This window comes from Monodelphis domestica, chromosome 6 (assembly GCF_027887165.1).
Source record: "Monodelphis domestica isolate mMonDom1 chromosome 6, mMonDom1.pri, whole genome shotgun sequence".
NCBI classification, from domain to species: Eukaryota; Metazoa; Chordata; class Mammalia; order Didelphimorphia; family Didelphidae; genus Monodelphis; species Monodelphis domestica.
This window is the reverse complement of record NC_077232.1, coordinates 309,417,168-309,444,875: the sequence shown is the minus strand read 5'-3', so window position 1 is coordinate 309,444,875 and position 27,708 is coordinate 309,417,168. Positions and strand designations below refer to the sequence as shown.

General features: G+C 41.8%; 2 protein-coding genes across 6 annotated transcripts in view; one reads left to right on the top strand and one right to left on the bottom strand.

Annotated features, from left to right (window-relative positions):
• The window catches only part of MFSD8 (major facilitator superfamily domain containing 8), a 42,367-nt gene extending 29,991 nt beyond the window's left edge, over positions 1–12,376 (top strand). The window contains exon 12 of one of the 2 annotated variants that reach the window (XM_056803520.1): positions 9,400–12,376. In XM_056803520.1, the coding sequence (XP_056659498.1) occupies positions 9,400–9,435 (36 nt within the window). In that variant the 3' untranslated portion in view covers positions 9,436–12,376. Of the gene's footprint in view, positions 1–6,396; positions 6,654–9,399 lie in introns of those variants that run through there. The other variant, XM_056803518.1, reaches the window with a different exon arrangement.
• On the bottom strand, positions 318–27,708 carry PLK4 (polo like kinase 4). Of its 4 annotated transcripts, none has more exons than XM_007495498.3 (16): positions 26,999–27,224; positions 26,809–26,904; positions 25,824–25,919; positions 25,623–25,737; positions 23,704–24,727; positions 21,939–22,015; positions 19,722–20,092; positions 15,670–15,774; positions 15,042–15,144; positions 13,566–13,715; positions 12,208–12,341; positions 12,004–12,095; positions 11,684–11,834; positions 10,880–11,020; positions 10,230–10,336; positions 318–4,574 (listed from the first exon to the last, which is right to left on the bottom strand). In XM_007495498.3, exons 1-16 carry the CDS (start codon positions 27,029–27,031, stop codon positions 4,568–4,570), a joined length of 2,802 nt encoding a protein of 933 aa, XP_007495560.2. In that variant the 5' UTR covers positions 27,032–27,224; the 3' UTR covers positions 318–4,567. The 4 variants fall into 4 exon arrangements, with proteins under 4 accessions (XP_007495560.2, XP_007495558.2, XP_007495557.2 ...); XM_007495496.3 differs by lacking the exons at positions 318–4,574; positions 26,999–27,224 and adding exons at positions 8,801–9,395; positions 27,447–27,708; XM_007495495.3 differs by lacking the exon at positions 318–4,574 and adding an exon at positions 8,801–9,395 and having other exon boundaries at positions 26,999–27,083.

Here is a 27,708-nt window from a genome sequence, read left to right as displayed (position 1 = left end):
TCTCTAAACGAATGCAACAACTTAATTTCTAATATCCTGATAATTTCCTCCCTTTGATCATATGGAGAGAGAAAAAAAATCTCTCCCGTATACTAGCTATTCTATGTAATTCTAAAGCTATATCTAACATTATTATTCTATTTCTCCCCCCAAAAATAGTCTTAATCTTAACGCTTATCCTATTCTTATTGCTACACCTTATCTATGTTAACCTACTATAGGGATATAAATTAAAAAAAAATAAAATTTCAATGAAAACATACTTGTACAAATGCAAGTGCAAAACATACAATTACAGAAATGCAAACTTGGAAAACCTTTTTGAACCAAAAACCAATTTAATGTTTTACAGAAAACTAAAGTATCTAAAATAACTTGAAAACATGCAAACTGCATCTTACAAATCCTATTTAGACAATTCAAATGAAACTCACTATTATGCTAAGACCTTATCCTATTGCTAATACAGAAAATCAAAACTACATTAAAACTCAAAATCAACTTGTTATACTAATAAAATCAAAACTTTGCAACAATTTTAACTATTTACACATTATAGAAATATAGATCTGTATAATTTCTACACCTATATATATTATGTACAAATTATATTAAAGACTATATACATATTTACAAAGTATACATTTTGCGGAGGAAAATAACCCCCTCCCCCAAGATAGTCTAAGAAAACCTTAAAGATTTTCTTTTGAAAGATATGGGGGGTGGGGGGTGATGTTGCAGAGTTTGTGAGAAATGTGTCCTATATCTCTATGTTATTTTGTAGTGAATACTTACCAAATCTTTAAAGTCACTTCCTCTGCTACTATCTTCTGTTTTCATGCTGTTACTATGTGTTTGTTTGCAATTATAGAGAAAGTGTGCAATATTAGAATGTCGCAAAGACCTTACAGTTCATGTCCATAATCAGTCTGCATTCCTCTTCTCTGTGTAGATTTTTTCTGCAATGTCTTTGTTACAATTCAATCAATCTTTCCGCTGTCTTCTCTGTTTCTTCTGTTGTCTTCTCCGTTGTCTTGATCTCTGTCTCTATTTCATTTTTCTTGAATAAGTTCTTCAGATGTCTTTTTTACTACAGCCATGTTGTCTGGTGTAATCTCTTCTGCTGCTGCTGCTTTTGTCACATGGGAGCAATGCAGCCACATCTCTAATGTACCTGTGACTAAGAGACAGTCATAAACTAGGGGTCCTATGTTTAGACTTACGTAGGGTTCTGTGCTATTTTCTGGAGAATAGACAGGTATTACAGGAGCTAACACACTAGGATCAGGAAAACTCAATACTTGTTCCTGTTCCTCATTCTCTAATTCTTCACTGATTTCTCCTCTACTAATTTGCCATGTTTTGTTTTTTTTTAAACTCTTTGTCATTTTCATCAGTTCTTATTTCATTGCCAATCTTCCTAGTCCATTTTCTCCATATACTAGACCTTTAACTGCACAGTCCTTGGCACACCTTCATAATGACGTTGCACCTTTTTGAATATTGACTTTTAGGGAATTCCCACCAACTACTTGGGAATATTTTGGACAAGCACCTGCTTTGATATATAGTCTTGCATGGTATTCAGGTCTGGGGCTTGTTGTGAATTATCAAATTATCAATCCAGTATCAAAATAATTTGGGTAGTTTGGTCTCCCATACAGAAATGCATTATTAAATCCATTATTGAATTTGTGGTTAAACCCATGATTTCCATATCCATTTTGCCTGAATCCATTAAAGCAATTAAACCTATTGCCTCAGTTTCCCCTGAAGTTTTGTCCAAAGAATTGAACCCTAAATCTGCACTCTTTCGTGTGTTGATCAGGTCTGTCACAAAGAAAACATCTTGGGGATTGTATTGTCTGGGGTTGTAGTTATTTCTGGGTTGTCTATAAATTCTTAGTGCCACTGCTGTTTTTTCCTTTATTGGATTTGTTTTTGTTTAAGCTCTCTGATTTCTTTGGTTAAGTTTTCAATTATATCGTTTTTATCTTCTGATTGCCTGTCTTCCTCATCTTGGAAAACATAGTTAGCAATTCTCCTACTTTCAACAAGATCCATATCAAACGAATTTGGATAGTTACTCTGAAAATAATTTAGATTAAAAGCCATGCATTTTTTTTTTACAAACTGCTTGTGAATTTGATTTACATTTTCCTCTATTAAAATATCCAACCCAATCCATTTTTCAGCACAGTCAATAATTCTATTGAGGAAAGTGGAGGGAGTTCCACTTCTTGCTTTAGGCTCTCAAATTAGATCAGGTTCCTGGGCTTTGGAATTTTGCCTCATATTTTCAATTATTGCTTCCCTGGCTGTAGTTAAGTCTCTGTACCCCACAACTGAGTTAACTTCACATCCAGGACCCTCAGCTGGCCAATCGGCAATTTAGAGGTTATTAGTGTCCTCTATAATCTGCTGTTTCTCCCTCTTTGTCAATATTTCATCCATAAGGATGTCAAATTTCAAATAAGGTTTGTAAAGCTTAAGTACTTGAACTGCTTTACAACTCCCATTGGTTCTTCTTCATATTTTGGGGTATTTTTCTTAAAACTGTCAATATCAGCTTGTGTAAGCCTTTTGTCGTACAAGAGTCACTATACCATGCTCTGGGGACATTACAGGTACCTCTCTTAAAGGAAACATATGAGCTGGTGTGCTTTCTAATGCTTCAATTTCTATTTCTAATTTAGTTGGTTTATCTGATTTAGTTGCACCCTCTAATTTAGTTGCTTCATGTTCTGTACTTTCTGCCTTTGTCCCTTTAGCCTTGAGTAATTCCTCATATTGAGTTTCCATTCTATCTAGTTTAGTCTCTAGATAGTTTAATGTTAGACCATTCTTTGTAGTAACTTGCTTGATGCTTAGTTTTAAATGTTTAAACACGATGGCTAAAGATTCAATCATGATGTAAAAGCACAAGAAAAACAATACATGAACATAAGAGATTAGTTGTAGGAGTGTCAATGAGAGTAATGGCATTAGAAAGTCATGGGCAAGTAATTTTTGTATATAATCCAGTACAATAATAAAAAGGTGAGAAGCCTTATCTAACAGAAAAAAAATCCCAGGGTGATTTTATTTATTTATTTATTTTTTTAAACCCTTACCTTCCGTCTTGGAGTCAATACTGTGTATTGGCTCCAAGGCAGAAGAGTGGTAAGGGCTAGGCAATGGGGGTCAAGTGACTTGCCCAGGGTCACACAGCTGGGAAGTGTCTGAGGCCAGATTTGAACCTAGGACCTCCCGTCTCTAGGACTGGCTCTTAATCCACTGAGCTACCCAGCTGCCCCCCCAGGGTGATTTTATGTAGCTAATTCACCAGCTTTTTCTGAGAGCACAGAACCTTTGAGTCGAGTTGACTGGGGGATGGGTTTGGAGCCACCTTGAGTTCAACTCACTGGTACTACAGCTCACAATAAAACTGTCAGCTCTAGCTGCTTCCACAGACCCCCTGCTGAGGTAATGGTTCCAACTGCCCAAGTTGACATTTGGACCCTTAAAATCAGACTTTCTGGTTCTTTGACCAAACTGTAAAAATAAAAAGACAACTGTAAAACTAATAAGGGCAATGGATTTGATTATTGATAATAAACTGATTTCAGATACTCTGCTTGCTGTGCTCACAAAGTATCCTCAGGTTATATAAATGAAGTGAAGCTCATAAATGGAAGTTCTTTTCAGGGTCAGGCACAAGGATGCTAAGGAGACTTTGGCTATAAAAAATAAAATACTTATTGAAATATAAGAATAAAAAGGATTTCTAGCTCTAAGGGATTCTAACTACCCAAATAAGTTCCCTGGTTCTGCAAAGAACTGCTTCTCCTGTTTCCTCAGGCTACACTGATCCTTCCTGATCCTACCTAACCCAAATTTTCCCTATTCTTCAATAAATTAACTTTTATCCTTATTATTCCTAACGTTGTCTTAAAGTTATAAAAATAGCAAAGGCTAGCTGGCTGAGTCTCAGCAAGAACCAAATTAGGACTCAGAGAGAGAAACTCCTCACTACTTCCCAGAGAATAACTCCCAACTCCCTCAGAGTAACAGCCACACCCAGAGAGAGTAACTGTCACAGAAAAAAACTGTCAACATTCGAACCTGACACTTGGTTTCCTCTTTGCTTCAAACTCCAATTCTTTCTCAAGCCAGCTTCTCTACTTATCTCTAAATTAATGTAACAAGACTTAATTTCTACTATCATCCTTATCTTTCCTGTTACTTGCTCTGTTTAACTGGACAAGGGAAGAAAGGAGAGAGTCACTGGGCAGGGCGCACAATGTGACGACATCAGTAAAACTTCCTTTTCTGAAAAGAGACCCCAGTGTAGGTGACAACAGGCTGCTCGTCCTCTTCTGAAAGTCACTTTCCTCCTCACTGATGTGGGATGGTAGTTGTGGTACCCTGTGGTATTGCCTCATCTTGGAGTCATTGAGTAAGCCCCATTTCACTTGTAATTGCCTGCGCTCTGGGCGCTTCTCATTTTCCCATCTTCTGGCGCACACGGAAGTCTGAGTGGCTGCAGAAGAGGCCGAATTCTGGCCTGTTCCTGACTCATCTTGTCTCACGCCCTGTAACCATGAAAATGTGGGTTTCAAGACTGTGAATTTCCAAAACTGTAAAGATAATTTTTAGTGTCTTGATTTAAATAAAAAATAAGTGGTTGCCATGGGAAAATTCCCAAATATGAAAATACCCATTAGCTGGGTTTTATGAAGATTTTAATACAAATGAAGGAATTCAAGGGAAGGGAGTGAGAGAAAGAGAAAATAGTAGGAAGGGCCTAGGCCAAATGGCCTAGGCCTGAGCCTTAAGAAAGACTAGTCAGTCTTTTATCACTCACCACAAGATCGTCCTAAATCAAAACTCAAGTCCTTCACTGAAATCCTCAACTCCTGAACTCAGTTCAGAGACCCAGCTCCTCCAATTAACTCCAAACTCCAACCAAGTTCAGCGAGCCTCCTCTGAACTCCTGACCTCCTTTTAAAGAGAATTTTCTCTTAGGTCACCTCTAAATTTTCACATCTACCAATCACAGTAGACACTTTTCCCCAGGACTGTCCATTCTTAGTTCACATCTTCTTTTGTTATCACCTTCTCTGATTAGATTATATCTTCTGAGTATTTCACATCTCTTTGCTAAGCTTCCCCATTGCAAGTTGCTTGACCTTTTAGTGATTAATTTAACCTTTATAGGTACTTATCACCTTTGTATTAGATCTAAAATAGACCACCTAGCTTAGGGTTTTTTGAGTTGGGGACTTTTCATTGTTCAATCAGGAATTTTACAACTTTATCTTTCCCTAAGGCACTGTCTGAGCAGGGTGGAGTAATTTTAAAGTTCTCAATACATTCCTGACTAAGTACCTCCATTGTAGAAAATGGGGAATAGCTTAATAAAATCTTCTGAAGTAGTCTGAGCAGTTTTATGATTCACCATCCCCCTGATGATCATTGGGAGACTAGTTTCCCCATTGATCATTTAACATAATCATCTCATAGTCCTAAGCACTTCTAATTACAGAGGTATACAATATTCAATTTTCTAAGAGGAAATTAGAGTAGTGAGGGAGGAATAGAAAAGAAAGCAAAACCAATGTTTTGCTAGGCACATTGACAGAAAGCCAAATTAGGGGCAGTCCCTTTGGCATAAAAGTGTACATTTACAAATAAATGTTCAATCAAACTTCAGTTCAATCAACCACACTCAAAGTTAATTCTTGAGCTTCTTGATGTATGTGGGTTTCTGGCATCTTTTTGCAACAGTTCATTCTCTGGATTTAGGAGTTAGCAAGTTTCTTCCTTGAAGATCTTTCTCAAAAAATTCAAAATCTTGGATTTTATATTAAAATATAGCCCCCTCCAGTTCTGAATTCTCCCTTTGCCTCTTCCACCCATTGAGGTCACTTCCCATTATTCAGCAGCTCTTCTCTATCAATATTGTCCTGTCCAAGCCTTTGTCACAGTCATTTCTTGAACTCCACCGCTACCCTTCCTGCTGGTACTTCAATGTCCCTGTTGATGGCCCTGGCACCTGCCACCCTCCCAATTCATTGGCTGCCCAACCCCAGCCAGTCTTGGGTGTTACTATCGAAAACTGGGACACTGATGCATCATTGGTGGAGTTGTAAACTGATCCAACCATTCCAGAGGGCAATTTGGAACTATGCCCAAAGGGCTACAAAATTCTGCATGCCCTGCTATCCAGTTGTTCCACTCTTGAGTCTGTATCTCAAAAGAGAATAAAAAAGGGGAAAAGGACCTACTTGTACAAAAATATTTATGACAGCTCTTTTTGTGGTGGTGAGGAGCTGGAAATTAAGTGGATGCCCATCCATTGGGGAATTATTGAACAAATCATAGCACAAGTTGATAAATGTCCAATCATTTCAGGAAAAGCCAGGAAGATCTGCAGGAACGGATGCTGAGTGAAATCAGCAGAACTGGGAAAACACTGTCCACAATAACATTGGACAATGATTTTCTGAAAGCTTGACTGTTCTCAGCAATGCAATGATGTGGGACAACACTGAAGGACTTAGGACAGGGAATGCTCTCCACCTCCAGAGAAAGAACTGCTGGTGTCGCCTCTTACATCAGTGTATTTAGGGTTTTATTTGGGGGTTTGGTTTCATGAGTGTTTTGCATAATAATAAAAATTAAATTAAAAAGATTTTAGTCATCTTGATTAGCTCCATTTGCCAGAGGTTGACCAGGGTATAGCAGCTGGACATGCTATAACTTCTGGGAACCACAGGGGAGAACTCGGTCCAGCGTGGACCCCAAAGGGACACAGAAAGGCTGGAGAAGGGCTCAGCAAGCCCTCCCACCAGAGGTGCTGGTCCCCATATGCCCAAAGCTGGCAGTGATGCAGGGGGATGTCTACCCAAGCAGGTGATTTTATCGGTATGGGTCACTCCTAGAAACTCCTGTTACCAGTGTTAAAGGGCACCTGCTTTGCAACTTTTAGTGTTGCCAGGCTGTTGCCAGGCACGCCAACAAGGGCTAGCAAGCATCTTGGGAGGGTATCAAAGGCAGGATATGTCCAAGGTGTAACCTGAGTGGCTGGCGCTCTATTCCTGGTGCTAGGGGTATCAAATGCCACTAAATGAGGTAACATCTATAAAGTGGCTGGCACACAGTAGGTACTTATTCCCTTTGTCCTTCCCAAATAGTTAGGAATCTGTAGAGAAGGAGCCATACTGACTTGGTCTTAGAACGTAGTTTTCTATGTTCATTTTGCGAAATATTTCTCAATTACATTTTATTTTGGTCAGCTGCTCTGAAACCTTTGGCACCTCTAACACCTTCATTGCCGCAAATGTATTTGGCCATGTCTTGTTTGTTTTTCTACTAAAAACAGAAATTGGGAACCAGTGGGTGCTCATTTGGAAAGTGGCTAAACATTATGCATACAAATGTGATGGAATTTCTTTATTGGGCCCTAACAAAGGACTAATATGAAGAATAGGCTTTGGCATGGTGCTTACCTGTTATATCCAGCCTCTGTTGACAAACGGGATGAGTCTCGTCCCTGTGACAGAACCCAGCCCTCACGTACTCCCCCTAAACGTGTCCATTTCCTTCCCCCAGTCTTTGAGATGATAGGGAACCCCTTCAGCATCCTGCCGACCCCCCAGCTAGCCTTAAGCCAAGGTACCTGGCCCTGAACACTCTGGGAGGCGTCATCCCAACAGGCACCAGAAGGAGGCGCTGCTTCCTAATAGACTTTGGTGACCAGGGACCCAAGGCAGGAGGAAAGCAGAGCCTGAAGAGTAAAACCCAAGAACAACACTTCCCCTCTTCCATGGCAGGAGTGACTTGCTTCTGGGAAGATTCTAAAGGTCTATTGGGAAACCTTTGAAAACCAGCCCCTCCCCAATGAATGGTCTTGTAGCTGGGGCCTTTTAAAACTCTTGCAAGCGAAAGTCCTGGCGCTTTGGGGGCAGCTCTGTAACCCAGTGGGCACAATCCCAGGCCTGAAGTCAGGCAGATTCAGCGGTTTCCCAATAGTCTTACCAAGATCAAATTCTAATCTTTTTTGGAGAGGGATTTTTGCCAGTTTTATGATTGTCTTTATTGCTCAGGTTGTATAACTGGAGCACCTATTTATGTGGGATGTCTCCTAAGTCCCATGTTCATCCTCTCAGGATCCCTCTACCTAATATGTGCCCTCCTTCCCCCTTTTCCTGAATAGCTGTAACAGCTGAATGCTATGTGTGCCCAGAGATGCAATCAAGATTTTATAGTTAGTGAGTTACGCTAATAAAAAGGCTGGGATCTCGGGAGCACCAGAGTTGTAGGAAACTTCCCCCAAAGCGGGGCTTGAGCTGGACACACTCAGGGCAGTTCAGAGGGCGCCTTGGAAAAAGGCTAGTTTTCCAGAACAAGTACGTCAGGAGAAGCGAGGAGTAACATGGAACATTGTTCCCATTAAACATACAAAATCACAGCTTTATGAACCCTTCCAGCAAGAAGCAAGTGTCTCTCTAAACTGTGCTCTTCTGGCTGAGTTCCACAAATGACTGAGATGCTAATGACGTGAGGCAGTTACAGTAAGAGAAAAGCCCCAAGAACAGCGTCGGGAACATGTTCCTTTTTCTAGAGCCATGTTAACTGTGGCCTAGAAAATACTTTCATTTACAACAGAAAATATAAGCACAGAAAATCACCACAAAAATGAGTGCTTTACATAGACGGGGAAAAGAAAGTATTAGCTGCAAATTGCAAACACCTGCAATAAAAGAAGAAGCTTTCTGTTGAATTTTTTGACATGTCAAATGAATAAACCCCGGGCTCAAGGGCTCTTAACACTGCATTTATTTCTTTTCCTTTTTTTTTCCCAACAAAACCCCTTTGTAGGAACGTTTCATTAGAAACTTGGTGCTACAAAAATAAAGATATAAACAAGTATACAATTTTACATTAGTAGTAACATATGTACAAATTCTTTACATGTTTAAAAATCCTAAAACCACATTTTCCATGATTCCCGATCTGTCTGAAAAAAACAATAAAAGCAAAGACCCCACCCACCTATGTGTAGACTACAGACACGTTCACTTCACAACAAACACATAAATACAGACACAAATGGTGGGGGCGTCAGGCATTGCCTAAGAGCTTGGGCTGCTGCCTTCTGACTTTGCAGCTCGGCTAAAATACACACGTTGCAGTCCTGTTAAAATCCTCTTCTGGAGGGGCTGGCCTGGGACGAATAAAACCACTTCCCTTCAAGCCAACAAAAAGTCATTTACTTGCCACAGAGCATCCCAATGAACGCTTTTAATCAGGGGGGGCCTGGAGTGGGGTGAGCAAACATCAGCAGGACAGAAGACAGACACTGTAATTTCTCTTTGATGTATTCTGGTAACGTTTCTTTTTCCCCGTACCTAGGTAAGGCAAGAGGTGAAGACAAGGCGCTGTCAGTAGCTCTCTGGTTATGGGAGTGACAGCCTATGCCGAGGATGGCCAGGGTTTCTCCCTAGTTCCTGGACTAGAGAAAGCATGAATGGCGAAGACCAGAAAAGAGTCTTTTTGCACAGCCCTTCTGTGCGGCCTTCTCCTATGGAACATCCGATGAATTTAGGCACCTCAAGGTTCCACACTAACCTCAGCTGGGCATTCCTTTCACTGCACATGATGTGGGAATGGTGGGGCTCCCCAGGGGCAGTGAGGCTGGGCGAACACCAAGGCCATCTCCACATCACGAGTAGGACTTCTGAGGCAAAAAAGTCTACAAGTGCCTCCTTACAAAGCAGAAACCTGCTTCCCATCACAATAACATTTTCTTCTAGTTAAAACTCGAAAAGAGGAACTGCTTGTTTTCCTGCCATTTCAAATATAGTGGGCTGAGTACCCTATCTTCATGCTCAACCAAAGAACTACAATCATGGAAAGCCATCAGGGCAACTCCAGGATCAGTCACTGGACCCGTTTTCTTTTTGGCCTTTCAAAGCTCTCATTTCAAACCTGGCCGACCAATTGCTGGCTCGGGCTACAGAAAGAGAATGACAGTGAAAACCCCCAATCAGAAGCCAGATCATTGCAGGGAGGCTTCAGAAAACACAAGTGATCTTAGAAAGGATGCTCTTATGCTGTTACAGGGATCTTAATGAATGGATGACATGCTGTCAAAATTAAAGCCAATCTTATGCAATGTAATAGGCACAGAAAAGAAGCTGCCTGGGAAGAGCTAGACACGAGCGTGACCTTCAACAACTCACCGAGTAGTCTGGCCATTTGGTGAGGTGTAACTGATAGAGGGCATTCCAGCCTGAACCACCAACTGGGATCCATCATTGAAGTGAACCCACACAGCCCCACTGGGTAGCTGGGAAGAATAAGGAGATGTTCAAAATTATTCTGTAGGCAAGAACTCGAGGAGTATATCTACATCTCTGATAAATAGGGTTTAGCAGTACAACTGAATATGAATATAGGGAGGAAAAACCCACCCCCAAGTGGGAGAAAAAGAGACACCCCCAAAGGTATTTGGGTGGAATGTCCCCATCTAGAGAAGATCACGTGACTTCTGACACCTCAACATTAGGGTACATTAAATTCCAAATTCTAGAAGACTGAAAAGATCTCTTTTTCCACACTCTCCTTTTACACTTTCAATATTCACTGTGCTTAGGGGAAACAGAAAGGATTTTGTTGCTATAGTAGACCCTGAATGCATGGATGAACCAAAATCTCATGAAAAATTTTGAAATGTACCATTTCTCAAGAAGAAAATGCCAGAAGGACTTAATCTTGGGGAGAAAGTACTTTCCAGTGAGGTATGTAATTATATTGTGGAGCCAAAAAGAAACTGCTAAAACTAAAAAGGAAATGCTTTAAAAGTGACTTCCCTAACTGACTGGCTGCTCACCTGTGTAACACAACCAACATTTTCCACAAAAACAGGCTTTAGAAGCTGCGCTGATTTGGGAAGATAATCCTCTGGGCTGGTCGAAGATCCTCCTGTTTCAGGCACAGCTGCTGTGAACCCAGGTCCGTCATATGAACCAAACTAGAAACAGGTAAAAGACTTTTTAAATTATCATCACCCGCCAAGGACTCTGATGCACATATTTGAGCCATGATGGAGAACTGGTGGGTCTTGATTAACTTAATGCCACTTCATCCCAATGTTCAGAGAAGGTCACAACCAACATGGCAATTTGAATGAGCCAGGCTAGCCAAGGCCTTCAGGATAAGACACTCAAATATCACACTTTTATTTCACTATAATGATGTTCTTCAAATTGATGCCACATTTTGACATGTCAAATATATTACTAATAACTGCTTTGTTCTAGAAGATTTACATTTTTGGCATAGGGCTGAATTTTAAGTATATTGGAAGATTTAAATGTACAAAACAGAATTGTATTTGATTTTTTTAAGCCCCTACCTTCTGTCTTAGAATCAATCCTAAGTATCAATTCCAAGGCAGAAGAGCAGTAAGGGCTAGGGAAAGGCGGGGTTAAGTGACTTGCCCACAGTTACCCAGTGAAGAAGTATCTGAAACCACATTTGAATCCAGGACTTCCTATCTCTGGGCCTGGCTCTCTTTCCATCAAGCCACTAGCTGTCCCCACCTGTTAATTTTTCAAGAGATGATCAGCCACACTGACTGAATTTTGTCAATAAATAGTGGTCCTTATTGTACAGTACAAGTGTAGTGACTTACAGAAGGAGTGGCCTTGGGTGTCTGGTGAGTAGCAACCCCGGGGTTGCTCGCCACCATCCTATTCAACGATGCCGTGTCTTTTCCTAAAGCATCTGGATCCCTGCAAGTTGGAGGGGCCACAGTCTGTGGGGAAACAGGGTTGCCTGGCTTTCTGAAGAGAGGAAGAAAAGTTTCTCAAGTCAACACTTTCCCCCCAAAGCTGCCCACCTGAAAGATTAGTGTCACTTATTCTCTGAGATAAGGTCAACCTTTGCTGAGTTAACGTAAAAGAACCCCTTTTTAGCAAACCAGGGCTCCATATTTTGTAAAACCATATATACCTTCCAACAATTATCGGAAAGCGGGGAACAATTCTACTTTTTGTTTCTTCTTCTGAAAAAACAGATTCCAGTGCAAGGCAAAAACGATGTTCCTGTTTAAGGGAAAAAAAAAAGAAGAACCTTTGTCATGACTTCACCTGTATCATTTGCACACAATGCCAAGAATCAGGTTATAAAACTATAAACATAAAAGAAGATCCATACCTCATTAGCATGATCTACATATATTTTTAGTTCTTCTTTCAAACTATCAATATCAGTCTCTCCTTTCAAAGTGTAGGATTTTCCAGATTTTTCAATCATGTTAATCAAGCCTTCAGTTTTGTGTATTTTTGCTCCTAAAAGAATAAAGTTTTTAAAGCTACCTTTTAAAGAATTGCAAGACATTTTCACTGAAAGATTGTGTACAGCTTTGTTGTACTAGAAAAATGCCTTTATTTGCTGCCCGTCAGATTGCTAAAGCTCATTGGATCTCTCTCTCTATCTGTTTTGACAGATACCTCAAGTCCTTTTGATGCCCCAGTGGTGGGTGGGTGTGCCTAGGTTCTCAAGAATCATGCAGGAAGGGTACAAATTCTGACAAGGAGACTTTCAGTCTGGATGTACCAACACACCGTATGTGTGTCACTTAATGCCATCCTGGGCAAGTCTGGAGAGAGGCAGGGCCCAGACCTGTGATTTCATAGGTATAAGGGACTCCCAGGTGAGGAAATGCCCTTTGCCAATGCAGGTTGCCTAGAGCAGTGACAGCAAACTCAAATACAAATGGACTCCTGTGGCCCACAAACTGACTTTGGAAATCACAGGTGCTGTCCTGTGTTTTATTTCTCTTGGTAAATGTTCTCAATTACATTTTCATCTGGCTCCTGTTGCACTCGGGAGTTTTGCTGTTTTGATGCCTCTGGGAATGGGAAGAGCTGAAGTGATATACCCAGGGCCATGTGGTCAGAGGGGCTGGAGATAACCATTATTAAAATGGATGCAGACCCCGCCACTCTCCCAAAGCTCTGATCAAGCCATTAGGGGGGCTACAGCCTGTATCCACCAGTCAGGAATCTGCCTCTCTCCTAAGTGCTGCTATGTACAGGTACATCTACCTGTGTCTACTCTGGAGAAGGCAGGGAACGCCAAAGGATGGACTTGGTCTGCCAAAAGAGATCTGTTAAGATTCCTGCAGGGATTTTGTGAGAGAAAAGACTAAGGAGACACAAACTGAATGAAATGGGCACATCTAAATTCAAGACAATTTAAAACTATTTTTAAAAACACTTGGCTTTGACCACACCAGACTTCTTCAGGGCCCGACATATTTCAATTTGTCTATCCAAAGCAAAGAATGGGATTTAATTTGCCTCACTCATTCCAAGTGTCAAGAAATACAGTGTAGTGACAAGGGCAAGAGGACACGGACACAGACACACACAAGACTTGACAAATGTCTGCTGTGAGATGTTATGTACGAGTCACATTATAACACGGCTCTGCTGTATCTCAAAGCATAAGAAACAGATAGATATATTCCCTAAAGGAAACAGCATCCTTTCTTTGAAGTGAGTACTCACCATCATAAAACCAAGCTTCAAAGTCAGCCTGAGGGGAATTCTCCATCAAAATGCACTTAGCATATTTTGAAAAGGCAGTGATTTTAGGTGTTTTAGATCTTACAAGCTGTACAAATCTGGAAGCATATTGATACTTTCTCCAGTATTTTTCTGCAGGGGGGAAGGGAGGAGAAATGTTATTAATTCTTGGGAGGACTACAAATGGAATGGAAAACAGCATCTGCCAAAAGTCTTGAAATTTCACAAATTCCTTGAAATTCCTGCTAATTCTTACAACATCCAAGATTTTCCAGACCACATAAACCTAACATTTCCCTAAAACAAAACCTTCCAAAGTCCACTAGTACAAAATGAGGTGAAAGATTTCATGGCATGATGAAATTCCAAAGCACATCATGAACTGGCACAGTCACTACTGAAGTGTCCAAAGTAATATGGAATCTGGATTATTAGTTTACTCATTTCAAAGAAGGCACCTTTAAATCCATTTTTATGCTGCAAATACAGAGGCGTTGAATGGAGGATCATTAGAATAACTCCTGGTACTCAGTTCCCAGCAAATGTGTCTCCTTGAAGTCCTCCACTCACTAGCACATCTTACTCTTCATACTCATCCTCCCATTTGGGGCAGCTCTAATCAGGAAATTCTTTCTCTGGGTTGACATCTGTCTCTCTACAACCCCCCCCCCCAAATTAGTCTCAGTTTTGTCCTCTGAGGCTAAGGAAAAGAGACCTAATTCTCTATCAACACATGGTGAACACATGATGACCCCAATCTCTTTATTATCAGGCTGAACATTCCCAAGTTCTTCCAATGGATCTTCATGTGATCAGTTCCCGTTTTTTCAATAAATGTCCTCTCAGTTTTGAGAAGTTAACCTTTTCTGATGAAATCTTACTCTCGAGCACTGAAAAGGCACACTACTCAAATCAATGAAACTGGGAGCAATTCCAGGGTAAGTGCCTTACATTACAATTCATTACAAATTATTCAGAATTTGGACAGGCAAAATTTCCTTCACGGAATGCTATGACATTCCCTTTAGAATCAATTTTTAATTAGTAAGCCCTATTAACAAAGAACCCCATAAATGGAGGTGAGAGGTGCAGGATGTATCATTAGGCATGATCCAGTCATGTCTATAGTAAAGTTTTACACACACGTATATGTGGCATCATATATAGCAGAAAGAGCAGGCATTTGGCAGCCATGAGAAACCTGGGCTCCAATCCTGCTAGATACAACTGGAAGACCCTGGGGGCTACTCACTGAACCTCTCGGTAAAGATAATACCACTCCTGTGGATCTTACAGTTATTGGGATGATCTAATGAAATCATTTAAATCATAAAATCATTTATAAATCATAAAAGCCTCCATTAATATGAGCAACTATTCTTCATTTTTCTTGTCTTAAATTCTGAAGCCCACTCTCTCTCTCTCTAGCCAGGAGATTTGAGAAAGAAAAGGACGTACCTGGTAAAGAATCAAAGTTATACCTAGTCATGTCTGTGGGAGGAAGGAGTGGTTTATTTCCAAGAGGGAAACCTTTTCCATCATTCGGATAATAAACTGTGATCTGTGGAAATAAATGTCAGAATTTCATTCTGTTAGTCAAGACACACTTCCCTACATCTTCAGACATATATTCAATGTAGCTCCAGAGGTGCTCTTTCTACAATCAAGTGATTTTATTGATAAATCAACTCAAGAAATTCTACAAGCCCCTTAACTTCCCCAACCCCCATGATATAGTGCTTAACAGGCCCAACAACTTTAGAGCAAATACTGGAGTGAAAAGATAGCCTGGGTGTGGGTCTGTCTCTGATGAGCAAGCAAGTGCCTTCAGGAGGCATTGCTTTTGTTCAGTTGTGCTGCTACTGCATTTTCACTTCAAAATCCACTAGGGCAGACCGAGAAGTGACTCAGTTAATTAGAGCATCCAAGGACTTCAACAAATTCCAGAATAGCCTCCCAGAAGCCTCATATCCCACAGAAAATAGCAAATGAAGGAAGCTGGGGGGAAGTAAGTTTCTTTAGGACACCACCTTCGCTTCCCATGGAAAGGCATCTTCCCCAACCCGATTAAATGGCTAAGTAATACCGATTTTCCATCAGGGGACACCAGAAGAACTTCCTTCACGTACTCCTGGGAATCAAATTCCTTCAGCAGCTCCACACACACCTCTTCTGTGTCAAGTATACTCACCTAAAAAACAGGAATACCAAGTTTCTCTATGTGGCTTGTACTTTACAAAGTTCCACAACCGAGAAACCAAAGGACAGGGTTATCTTACCGTGGGAGGGGAGCGCATTAATACCAAACTCATCTCCAGGCAGGACCGCTTTCTCCTTCCCTCCAACAGTGGGCACTGAAAGGAACCAGCCCCTTAAAAAGAGGTGGCAGGGAGAAAGGGATCCGCCCAGGGGACAGCAGGGGGTGGGGGGTGGGGCAAAGAGACAAAAGGAGAGCAAGCCCAGGGAAACTGTAGAACAAAGAAGGCAGAAGAGGGGAGGATGGGAAAGTAGAGGGAAGCATGAATTCACAGATAAGATTATATAGGAAAAGAAAAAAAGTTTGGAATTTTAGTGGCCAAAATACCAGAATGGGATGACTTTTTAAAAAGAAGTTTTAAAGAGAAAAGTTTACCTTTAAACTGAAAATAGGGAAGTCCCCCCAAAGATAACCACTCTAAGAGGAACCCCCCAATCTCTAAAATAAAAGGCAAATGAAAATAATGGGTTTCACATCATACTACACAAATCACCATCAAAGAGTGAAATGGTCAACCTTGAAGAAACCACAGGAAGCCCAGCATATTAACATATTGTTGGCTGGGCTACCACCTGAGGCAGCTCTGGGAAATCAAGGTGTAATGAAAAGTGACTAAAATGAGCAGATTCTTTAACCTAGACAAAGCACTGCCCAGCATATCCTCTAAGGAAACTAAGACAGAGATGGGGAAGCTTTCCCTTTCCTTCTCTTTTTTAAAACCCTCACTTTCTGGCTTAGAATCAATCCTGTGTATTGGCTTCAAGGCAGAAAAGCAAGAAGGGTTAGGCAATGGGGATTGAGTGACTTTTGCTCGAGGTAACACAGCTAGTAAGTGTCCGAGGCCCCAACTTTGGGCCTGTTGTGCTACTCTGCTACCCAGCTTCCCCCAGGTTTCCATTTCTAACCAAATATTCACAGCAGCACTTTTTGAGCCAGGAAATGAAGTAGATTCTCACTGATTGGGGCCTGGTTAAGCAAACTGTGGTACGATGATAATAAGAACACTAATGATAACAGCAGCTCACATTTGTAAAATAGCAAACATAGAGTCCTTGGTTCGTGCCAGGAACAAGACTAAGTGCTTTTCAAAGAGTATCTCATTTGATTCTCACAATAACATGGGATGGAGTGCTGTTATGATTCTCATTTTATTTTTTTAATTGAAATGTTTAAATTCATAATTTTCCATGGTTACACGATTCATGTTCTTTCCTCCTCCACCCCGTAGCCAAAGTGCAATTCCATTGGGTTTTACCCGAATCATTGATCAAGACCCATTTATTTCCCTATTATTGATAGATAATTGCACCAGGGTGTTCATTTAAGAGTCTACATCCCCATTGACCCATCTGATCAAGCAGTTGTTTTTCTTGTTTCTACTCTCAAAGTTCTTTCTCTGAATGTGGATAGCATTCTTGCTCATAAGTCCCTCCGAGTTGTCCTGTATGATTCTCATTTTACAGAAACATGAACATAATGGAATACTATTTAACTGTTAAAAAAAAGTGCAACAAGCTTGAGAAATTTGGAAAAGCCCATATCCAAACTGGTGCAAGGCAAAGAAAGCAACAGCAGCAGTTACACAATGACCACTAACAAAAGACGAAATACCGATGGGTCCAGCAACCAATGCTGATCCCAAAGAACTTGTGTCCAAATGCATTCCTTCAAAATGAAAGGAAAACTGGTCTGGTGCCTGTCTATCACTGATTATGAACAGAGGGAGCACACAGAATCCTTCAGGGACTGCAAGAGTTTGACCCAGTTATCAAGCCCACTGTGTAGACAATATCGACTTGATTCATAGAACATGAACATTAGAAAACATACAGCTTGATGCATTGGAATATCATAGCAATGAACTAAGAACAAAACTGCGGGTCTGCGTAGTTCTCCAGGGAAGCCGTGCAGAAGGAGCAGGGTTCCCTGGGAGGGGAGAGTGGCTGGCTGGCCTGATAAGAGACACAACCACCTCGTTTGGTGGGTACCGTGCCCCGGAAAGGTCACTGTGACCTAAGCAGGACGAGAGTTAACCTTAGACTGAACTTTGAGGACTTTGTAGTAAATGTCCCAAATCCCCGTTATCAAGCCCACTGCATTTTTCTTAGCATCCTCTGGACATTCTGCTGTGGTCCCAACTTCCCCATAATTAGCTGTCAAAAACCTCTAAAACATCCAGTTGAACATCTCAGTGGGGTCGTATCACACCTGGGTGTGGGGAGGCTCCACTCTATTTTGTGTCCACAAGAAAAGAAAGTTGGATCTTCAACTCCTAATTTTGGCAGATTTCTTATTCTTTTACAAAAGGGAGGATGACAGAAGCATGGTTCTATAAATGAACAGTTCTGAGAAGTCATTCATTTACGCAGCACCGGTAGAGGTTGTGTAGTTTTACAGACTAGGAAACTGAAGCCAAGGGAGGGTAAGTGTTTTGCCCACAGTCACTATAGTCATAAATGGCAGAGCTACTTTGTAGTGTCAAAAAACTGTAAATTGAGGTGTCTCATGATTGGGAAATGGTTGAACAAAATGGTGATATCTGGTGATGATGGAATACTATTGTGCTCAAAGGAATAATGGATTTCTATGTGAATTGGAAAGAGCTCCAGGAATTGATGCAGAGCAGAATCAAGAAAACATTGTATACAGAGACTGACTGATACACTGGCACAATCGAATGTAATGGACTTCTCTACTAGTAGCAATGCAGTGATCCAGGATAATCCAGAGGAACTTGTGAGAAAAAACACTGACCACATCCAGAGAAAGAACCGTGGGAGCAGAAATGCAGAAGAAAAACATGAGTGATCACATGGTTCGATGGGGATATGATTGGGATTTTGATGTTAAAGAATCATTCTACTGCAAATATGAATAATATGAAAATTAGGGTTTGAACAATGATACATGTAAAACCCAGTGGAACTGCTTGTCAGTTCCCAGAGGGGTGGGAAAATATTCTAAATAATATAGGAATAAAAAATAAATCAATGGCAGAGCTGGTATTGAAATATGGGTATGGCAATTTCAAATCATATCTTTGCCATTGCATGATAGCAGGACACAGACCACCCACGAGGACTCCAGGTATGGGATGCTACAGACATATCTGTCACACACGGTCAGCAGGCTGGCTTGTCTGGTTTAACTCTTTTTCTTTGTTAGAAGGACCTTTGGGGAGTGAACTGCGAAATGATGGTGACAGTAACCAAAGCATTGACTGAAAGCCCTAAGGTCGAGAAATGGCATATAAAGAAATAGTATGCTAACTCCCAGCACACCACCCTTAGTGTTTCAAAAGCTGTTCATTTTAATTATAGTAATCTCTAGCAGGGACTGGGACAAAGTAGGGCCTTCACATATGCTTGTGGAACTGAACTGGAAAATCTTACATTTTCCATCACTAGCTGACAACTTATGTCTAACCTCCTCAAGTGGAAGCAAGGAGCCTCAGTGGACAGAGCTGAGCCTGGAGATGGGAAGTCCTGGGGTCAAATCTGGCCTCAGGCACTTTCTAACTGTGAAGGACCCTGGGAGAGTCACACAATCCCATTGCCTAGCCCTTACTGATCTTCTGCCTTGGAACTGATTCTTAGTATTGGTTCTAAGAAAGAAGGTAAGGGGTTAAAAAAATAAACTGCCCAAGAATCAGATCCAGTATCTCATCAAGTATCTCCTGCATCCACCACTATCTCTTCATGTGGTGGAGAACTCTGATGTAAGATGCGTCATCACAGACGAACATCTTCAAGACAGAATAAAGGGATCCCCAACACCATGCTTTACTGTCAGCAACAGTGTGTTCAATAAGATGGTGTGTGTGCATCTTCGCTCTCGCTCCTCAGGTTAAAGGACTCACACTTAGAACACAGAAGACATACCACTGCTTTTTTCGTCTTTTGCCTGATGGGCTTTAGCCTGAGGGCATTCAAAGGAGAGGTTGAGCTCCACAAGGAACATTTCTGGTGGCCTCTTTGTGGCTCCATGCCCCTAGATTTGCTTGGGTCAGAAAGAGGATGTGAGCCAAACACAGGTGCTAACGGAGCAGTTTCGGCTTCCTGGTGATGGGCAGGCATATGTTTCATGGCATTTGGCTGTTTGACACAACGCACACTCTCAGAAGCTAATGCATCCCCGTGAGCCATCCTGTCAGTCCAGGCATTTCTCCTTGGGTCCTTCTGCAAATTTGGATGACCCTGGTCATTTCTGCTTGAGTTAATGCTGATGTGAGCAGCAGGCTCTCTTAAATGAGCTAAAAAACATACAATAAAAGAGATCATATAAAACTGATTTAAGTTTTTAGAAAAAAAGCTGTATAGCACACGCACTAGATAAACTTAAAATGTGGCAATCAACGGAATTTTAAAAACAATTCTTATGCAGGAACGTAAGTTTCCTAAAATGAATGCTCAGTTCATCTCCCTCATGGCATACGTGGGTCGATCTTTATAAAGTTTATTTAAAACCTTCACTGCATTTAAAAAAATATCACATAGTGCTTTCCTTTTCCCTCCCCTTTTAATGACAGATTATACTAAACAATATATTTTTAAAATGTAGCAGCTGTACTAAGTAAAATAATGTTTTGATTTTTCCATTTCAAATGAAGATGTTAATTAACTGAGAACTGCATTTTAAAAGTCAAAGATAGATGATAGCTACATAAACAATTATGTAAAGCTGCATTCCCTTCTCCCAACAGCTGCACCTGGATAAAGTAATTCCCTACTGGGATACCAGAAAAAACATATAAAGAATAAGAACGGATTAAAAATTTGTGACTTAAAGCACTGCTTAAATTACAGGCTCATTACCTACATTTCTGTCAAGTAGGTAATCTAATACTTTGTGAGATCTCCTCCTCTCCTTCTGCTTCTTTTTTATCGCCCTGGCCCATTTAATAATTTCTTCCCATCCCATCCTTATGGTATCTACCTGTTTTTCAGTAAAACAATGCCCAGCATCTCAATTCCCTTTTAATCTCTGAAATAGTAACTCAAGGGCATATGCTAAAATACATGCTTACGTTACAACAGAATTCATGGCTAGTTAGGGTATAGTTGTACCATCTGGATATTAAGACAATCCTATCAGCTTCTACATGAAAAATATCATTTCATCTGGAGCCACAGAAGTAGTAGGCTCAATCACCTTCCATATGTAGGGTGGAAAAAGGGTCACTTCTTGACACTCTCCTTTATCCCCATCCCCCCCATTAGCCCACTGCCCTCTGTGCCTTGCCTATCCTGTTTGGATATTCACTTTGCTTAGGGATCCACAACTGCCTTCCTGGCCATAAACCTTGCTTAAACTGTCAGTTATTTCCATTTACCCCATCATTCTGCCTTTAAATTCCCTATTGGTTCATTCAACTAAGACTAGAACTGTAAGACTTGGAAGAGACCTTAGAAAGCTAGTCCAACTCAGTTTACATAAATTTGAGGGCTAAGAAGGACTTGCCCTAGGCTGAAATGCAAAGTGGCAGAGCTGAGACGCTGTAACAGTTCTCCCAATTTCACATTTTCAGGCCCTGGAAAAGGCAAGGGAGGCTTCATATTTCACATGAAATTGGAAGTTTTGGAAATTCATGAATTCCAAGTTTCAACATGAGTCAACAGAAGGTCACAGTAACCAAAAAAGCAAAGGTAATCTTAGGCTTCATCAAGAGAAGCAATGTCCAAAAGAGAGAAGACAGTCCTGCTTAGATAATTCAGTGTTGGCACAGAGCAGAAGGTGATGGGGCTCAAGATGATGCCCTATGTGAATTGGCTGATGGAACTGGATAGTTTCTATCTGAAGCGGAGAACAAGTCCTGAAGGGCTGTCAGGTAGAAGAAAGCAAATACCAAGTGAACTTGTTTTATCCCAGAGTGTGGAAGCAGACCCAAAGGGCAGAGGCTGTTTCAGCTCCACACTAGGAAAAATTTCCTGATAGTTAGGGTTCCAAAATGAAATGGTAGGTAGTGAGTTCATCCTCATGGGACACAATAAAAGGAAGGCTATCAGGCAAGGGTCGGATTAGATGTGCTCTGGTCTATAATCAGAGTCTATGACTATAAGTCAATATTCTGGCCCTGAACACCTCCCATGAGTACTTACCATTTGCTTGTTGAACTATTTCAGCTTGAGAGGTCTGGTCTGAAAACGGAAAAGCAGATTTTCCAGGATGGAGAGGACTGGAGAAGAATGAAACACAATGATTTCGTAATTCAATCAAAAACAACACAAAATTTTTGTTTGAAAGCAAAATATTTGCATAAGAGAAAGTATTTTTTTTTTTACTTCAAGAAGCACTTATTAAGTGCAGTGTCAGGCACTGGGAAGGCAAAGGAAAAAAGTGAATTGCCTGATACTTCCTAACTGTGTGTGACCCTGGGGAAACCATTCACCCCCATTTCTAACCAATCTTCTGCCTTAGAACCAATACACAGTATTGATTTTAAGAATGAAGGTAAGAGTTAAAAGAATGAATTGCAACAGAACCCATCAACAGTGAGTTCATGGTCTACTGGGAACAACAGGCATCAACAATGCCTGGAGTCAGGAAAGGGCTCTTTTTTGAAATTATATTGGCTTCTCAAAAAGGACACAAAAACAAGGCTAAAAATATTGTGTAAATCAAAAGAGTCTAATAAAATTAAGAATGTGGAACATGAAGTAAATACTAAGTAATGTGGGCACATGGGAGGCACTAAGAGTTGGATCACAAAGGCTCTGGGCAGCTGGTAGCACTTGAGTCCCCAAAACAAGGTGTCTTTTCTGTTTTCCAGTTGCCAAGCAACATCTGAATGAATGGGGAATAAAGGACTGAAGTGAGTGGGCAGTTTCTTGTCTGTAGTCCTCAGCTCCCCCAATTTCAAGACATCCTAAATGAAACTCATCTTTCCCCACAAAATGCTTCCCTCTTCCCTTTCCTGATTTCTGTCATGGTCACCACCATTTTTCTAGTCACTCAGGTTCTGAAGTTCAAAATCATCCTAGAGTCTTCAACCCTCCCTCAACCCATCCCCTCACCCCTATCTGATCGATTTCAACCCCATCAAATCCTCACATCTGTCATGAGATCTGTGTGGACTGCTCCAAAAAGCTTTCTAATGGTTCCCCCTAACTTGATGCCAACTACCAAAACAGTATTTCTAAGGCAGAGATCTCACCAGACCACTGAAACATTTGTGGCTTCTTTCTTCCTGAGTCAAAATACAATCTCCTTTGGTAGCATTTAATGCCCTTTCCAACTTAGGCCAGTCTCTCTCCAGACCAGTTACTCAATACTTTCCCTCATGAACTCTATCTTCTGGCCAACATGACATTCCACCTCTCACCTCTGCCTTAAATGGACTTTTTTTCTTCACACCAGAAATATTCTCTCTCCTTATTTTTGCCTCATATCAGGTCAACAATTGTATTAAGAGCCAACACATAAGGGATACAAAGACAGACAAAAAAAATAGTACCCATCCCCACTTTCTTAATTGGAAGGGGCACATGCCCACAACTACATACAAACAAGTCATATACAGGATAAATCAGAGATAATCTCACGAGGAATGGTGCCAACATTAAGGAGGACCAGAAAAAACTTCTTACAATCTGGTGGATCCATTCAAAATCTAACTCAAGTGCCACTTTCCCTCTCAGACCCAATTCTTAGTGCTTCCCATCCCCTCCCATTATCAATTTCATTATCTGCCCATAAGCTGTGTGCCTGCTCCCACTCTCCAGCCAAACAGAAGGTCCTCGAAGGAAGAGACCAGCTATTGTTTTTGTCTTTGGACCTTTGGTGCCTGGAACATAAATAGGCCTAATAAATGCTTGCTGAGTAGGAATTACTACACAATAACAAGAGTTGAAAAACGAATCTTACTGTGCTTGGTCTTTATCAGGTCTTTCAAAAAAGCCAGGAGTATTAGAGATATTTTCTTTAAATGGGTGAAAAATATTAGCATTGCTGCTGGGAGGTGAAAACCTCTCTTCATTTTCTGGCCATCCTCTCCTGTTGGGCTTTGAGAAGATATCTGCAGAGTGACAGCGCTCCACAGCAGGTGGTTTGGCTTGGGAGTGACCACTCGAAGTATCGGATCGATCAGAGGAGTGGGCTCTGCGCAGGTATCGAGAATGTGGCCTTTCTTCAGGATCTTGTTGTAGTCTTCCCCGGCCACTGTGACTGCTTTCTTGTTCATGAAATCCCCACTGAGGATAAAAACTGCTTCCATCACCAGATGAAAAATTACTCAGGTTCTTATTCTTTGGAAATAGAGTCATTTTATTTGGAAGTGGCTGACCAAATAATAGTCTCTTCTTGTCCAGTAAACAACCACTCATACTGGCACTGGAAGAACCGGTAATTGCTGTAGAAATGGTAGCATGTCCACTATCTATTGAATCTTCTACAGTGCTGGAATCCTTAATTCTCCCCGAAGAACTTTGACACATAAAAGGATGATCCAACACTGAGGACAGACTTAAACGGTCTTCTGGATTTTTCTGAAGCAATCGACGAATAAGGTCCTTGGCCTCTTGTGACAAAAAGGTGGGTATTTTGTAATCTACCAATACCACTTTATTAAATGTATTTGTGATTGAGTCCGTGTCAAAAGGGGGCCGCCCAACAAGTAATGTATAAAACATACACCCTAGAGACCAAACATCAGTTTCAAGTCCATGTGCTCTTCGAGTGGCAACTTCTGGGGAAATATAATTAGGAGTGCCACATAGTGTATAGTGTTTTTCATTAGGCATTTTCAACTGAGTTGCTATCCCAAAATCAGCAATCTTGATATTCATATTCCGTGTCAGTAAGAGGTTTGAAAGTGTGAGGTCCCGATGTAATATACCATGAGAATGAAGATACAGCATTCCTGTGATGATCTGGTGCATGAACTGTCGAGCTATTTGGAGGCAGAAAAACCAATCATTGCCAGAAAAATCCAATTTAACACAAGAGGATGACAACATAGCACCACAGTAATTATACAATCTTAGGCCGACAGCTTTGCCATTGCTAACATATGAAGAATAACTACTACTTTGAAATGAGAGTAAGGTATAAGATCAGGAGATCCGTTCTTTCCGCTTATTATAAGGAGGCTCTCTTTGGCTGGCATCATAAGGCCTGAGTTTCAGTCCCATCTCTCCTATGTACTAGTCATGTGAACTTAAATCAGTCACATTTCTATTTTGAGGCTGGTTTTTCATCCATAAAATGAAAATAACATCTACGCTACTCAACTGGGTTGTCGGGAAGTTAAAACGACATAAGAACATTCTGTTAGCTTTAAAGCACAATAGGTTAAAAAAAAAAAGCTACAATCACTTTCACATGAGATGACCTGGGGCTTCTTCTGCATTTTCCTGCCCCTATGTGGATGACATAGCAAGGGGATACTTTAAGCACCAAGCCAGAAACAATTGTGGCTTTTACTAGCAAACCAACAAACACCCCACCCACCTTACCTAACTGGTTTAGAATCTACTTTATAAAAATACAGTCTCAGTGAGGCATTAAGGCCTTCTAAAAAGGCCTTTTCCTGACTCAGATTTGAAAATGAAATTGTTTTATCACAATGACTTTTGTAAACTAGTTAAAATATACATTAAACTTTAAGAAAAAGGATGCCTTAATGCTTCTATGATGAAACCTTCTCAGGAAATATATTCTGAAAAAGGATTTGGTGAGAAAAATCGATTATCTTAAAACAAAACATATAATTTTAGGTTTGTCTTAGTAACAGCAATACCAAAATTTTAGTCTTATGTTACTTTTAATTTTATGAAAAAACATACCTTGGCTTTCTGAGAAAGGTTTCATTTTGTTCTTCAAATACCTGTTCACTTCTCCATTATGACACATTTCTAATACCAGATACACATAATTGTTATCTTCAAAATAGTTATAAAGCTGAAATACAGAAAAAAGGAAGATAAGCCAATAAGTGATTTGTGGGAAAACCCAGCATTCCTGCCCCTATTCCTGCATCCTCTTACCTCCAGGATAGAAGGATGTTTCAGTTGACAGTGGATCTTCACTTCTTCCTGGACCCTCCGGACCATCCCAGCTTTGTACATGGCCTTTTTATCAATCTAAAAAGTTTTTAACATGACAATGAAAAAATGTCAATTTTGCTCTGTCTGAGAGAATAAAAATGACATTAGATATAAAAAATATAGAGGTAATTTCAGGGAAGTTACTTTTAAATCTAGTGACCAGAGAAAAGAAAAACACTTAAGAAGAACTTGGCTTCTTAGAAATAGGCCTTTCATAAACTTTATAGATTCTGGCCTGTGCCCTGGCCCTTCCTTGTTTAACCAGCTGGAGAACCTGCTCCTTCAAACCTAAGAAATAGATACTCTACTCTAGGTATAAAAACAAAAATGGGGAACCACACTACTAAAGAAGGCCCTCCCTCCTTTCATTTAAGATGATGCTAGATGTGCTGCTGACTATTTCCTGTTCTCTAATGAGGAGAAAGAGGATTCTTTGGGAATAATTTTTGGCAAGGGGGAAGAGGAGACAAAACCTCAGATTTCACATCTGACACCGGGGCCCAAATGATCCCAGCTCTTGAACTTTTTTTTCTTCTTCTTTTTTATCTTGGTATCAGAGGAGGGCAAGGACGGGCACGGTGGGGTCTGTGACTTGCTCAGACTCAAGCAGCATGGGGAGTGGAGCCCCTGGTTCCAGGTCTGGCGCTCTGTGCCCCCTCTTCCTCTTCCTCCCCACTTGCCTGACCAGAGATAGACCTACGTCGCTGGGTGCTGGCAGCTGTCACAGTCGCTGCTTCTCAGGTCAGTGAAACCCGGGGAAGCTCATCTTCTGCAGCCTTGGTAAGGCTGGGGGCCACACGACCACCAGGGGCTTCCAGGCAGACATTAGGAGGGCTACCGTCTCCTTCCCCAGGGACCCAGGGCCACACAAAAAGGGGAGCATGCACACTCGGGGCCCCCTCTCCAGGTGGGGGCCAGTGCTCACCATTTTGATTGCAACTTCCAGGCCTGAGTGGATGGCCTCAGCTCTGTAGACACCAGCGAAAGACCCCTTTCCCAGGAGGGTCCCGACCCTGAAATCCTGAAAAGGGGAGGGGACAGTTAGAAAAGGCTTCCCGGAGGCAGCAGCCTTTGCTGCAGGGGAGGGGGCACTCCCGCGGGCTCCAGAGCCGCACCTCGATGGTGGAGGTATCCAGAGACCCGTCCATGGTGCCGAGAGCTACTCCGAAGTCAGACTAAGCGCCTCTGGGCCCTGCTCCCGCCGCAGCTGCCGCCCAGGTAACCGCCACCCCCGGGGGCGGGGGCCCCAAGGTCTTGCCTCACCCCAGGGTGGCAGCTGCGGCGGGAGCTGCGGCGGGAATCCCGGGAGACTGCGGGCGGTAGTGCCCCCCTCCCCCCGCCTCCTCAGAAATGGTTCGGCCCGCGCTCCCCTCTCTCCGGAAGTGGTCTCGTACCACCCCCACCTGTCTGGAAGTGGTCTCGCCTTCAGACTCCGTACCCTCACCCCCTCCCGCCCTGTTTACGTGGTCTCTCCCGTGAGCCCTCCCTGCCCTAGGACTCGGCCCGCCTGGTTCAGTGCTCTGGTCGCGGCTCCTCGGCATCTTCCCGGGCCTCCGCTCTCACCTCTATCTTCTCTCCAACGTAAGCCGCCATGTTTCCGGGCTGTCGCTGCCGTTAGCCTGGCTCTCTTCTCCCCGCACTTCCTCGGAAGCGGCGCTCCAGGCAGCCGGCCGCCCTCGGCGTCCATCAGGCTCGGCTCTCTAGGCCGCCGCTCCGCGCGGCGGCGGCGGCGGCGGCACGGCCACCTCCAAGGTCCCGCCAGAAGCCGGGCTGCGCAGCCACGGAACCATTTTGAAAAATTGCGCCCGTTGACGTCAGAGCGAGG

Excerpts from the sequence above, each read along its gene's own strand:
- PLK4 (XM_007495495.3), bottom strand. The coding sequence starts at position 27,031 with ATGGACGGGTCTCTGGATACCTCCACCATCGAG. Across the intron at positions 25,920-26,808 it reads TGGAAGTTGCAATCAAAATG|ATTGATAAAAAGGCCATGTA; the intron begins GTGAGCACTGGC and ends AAAACTTTTTAG. Across the intron at positions 11,835-12,003 it reads TTTCCGATAATTGTTGGAAG|AAAGCCAGGCAACCCTGTTT; the intron begins GTATATATGGTT and ends TCCTCTCTTCAG.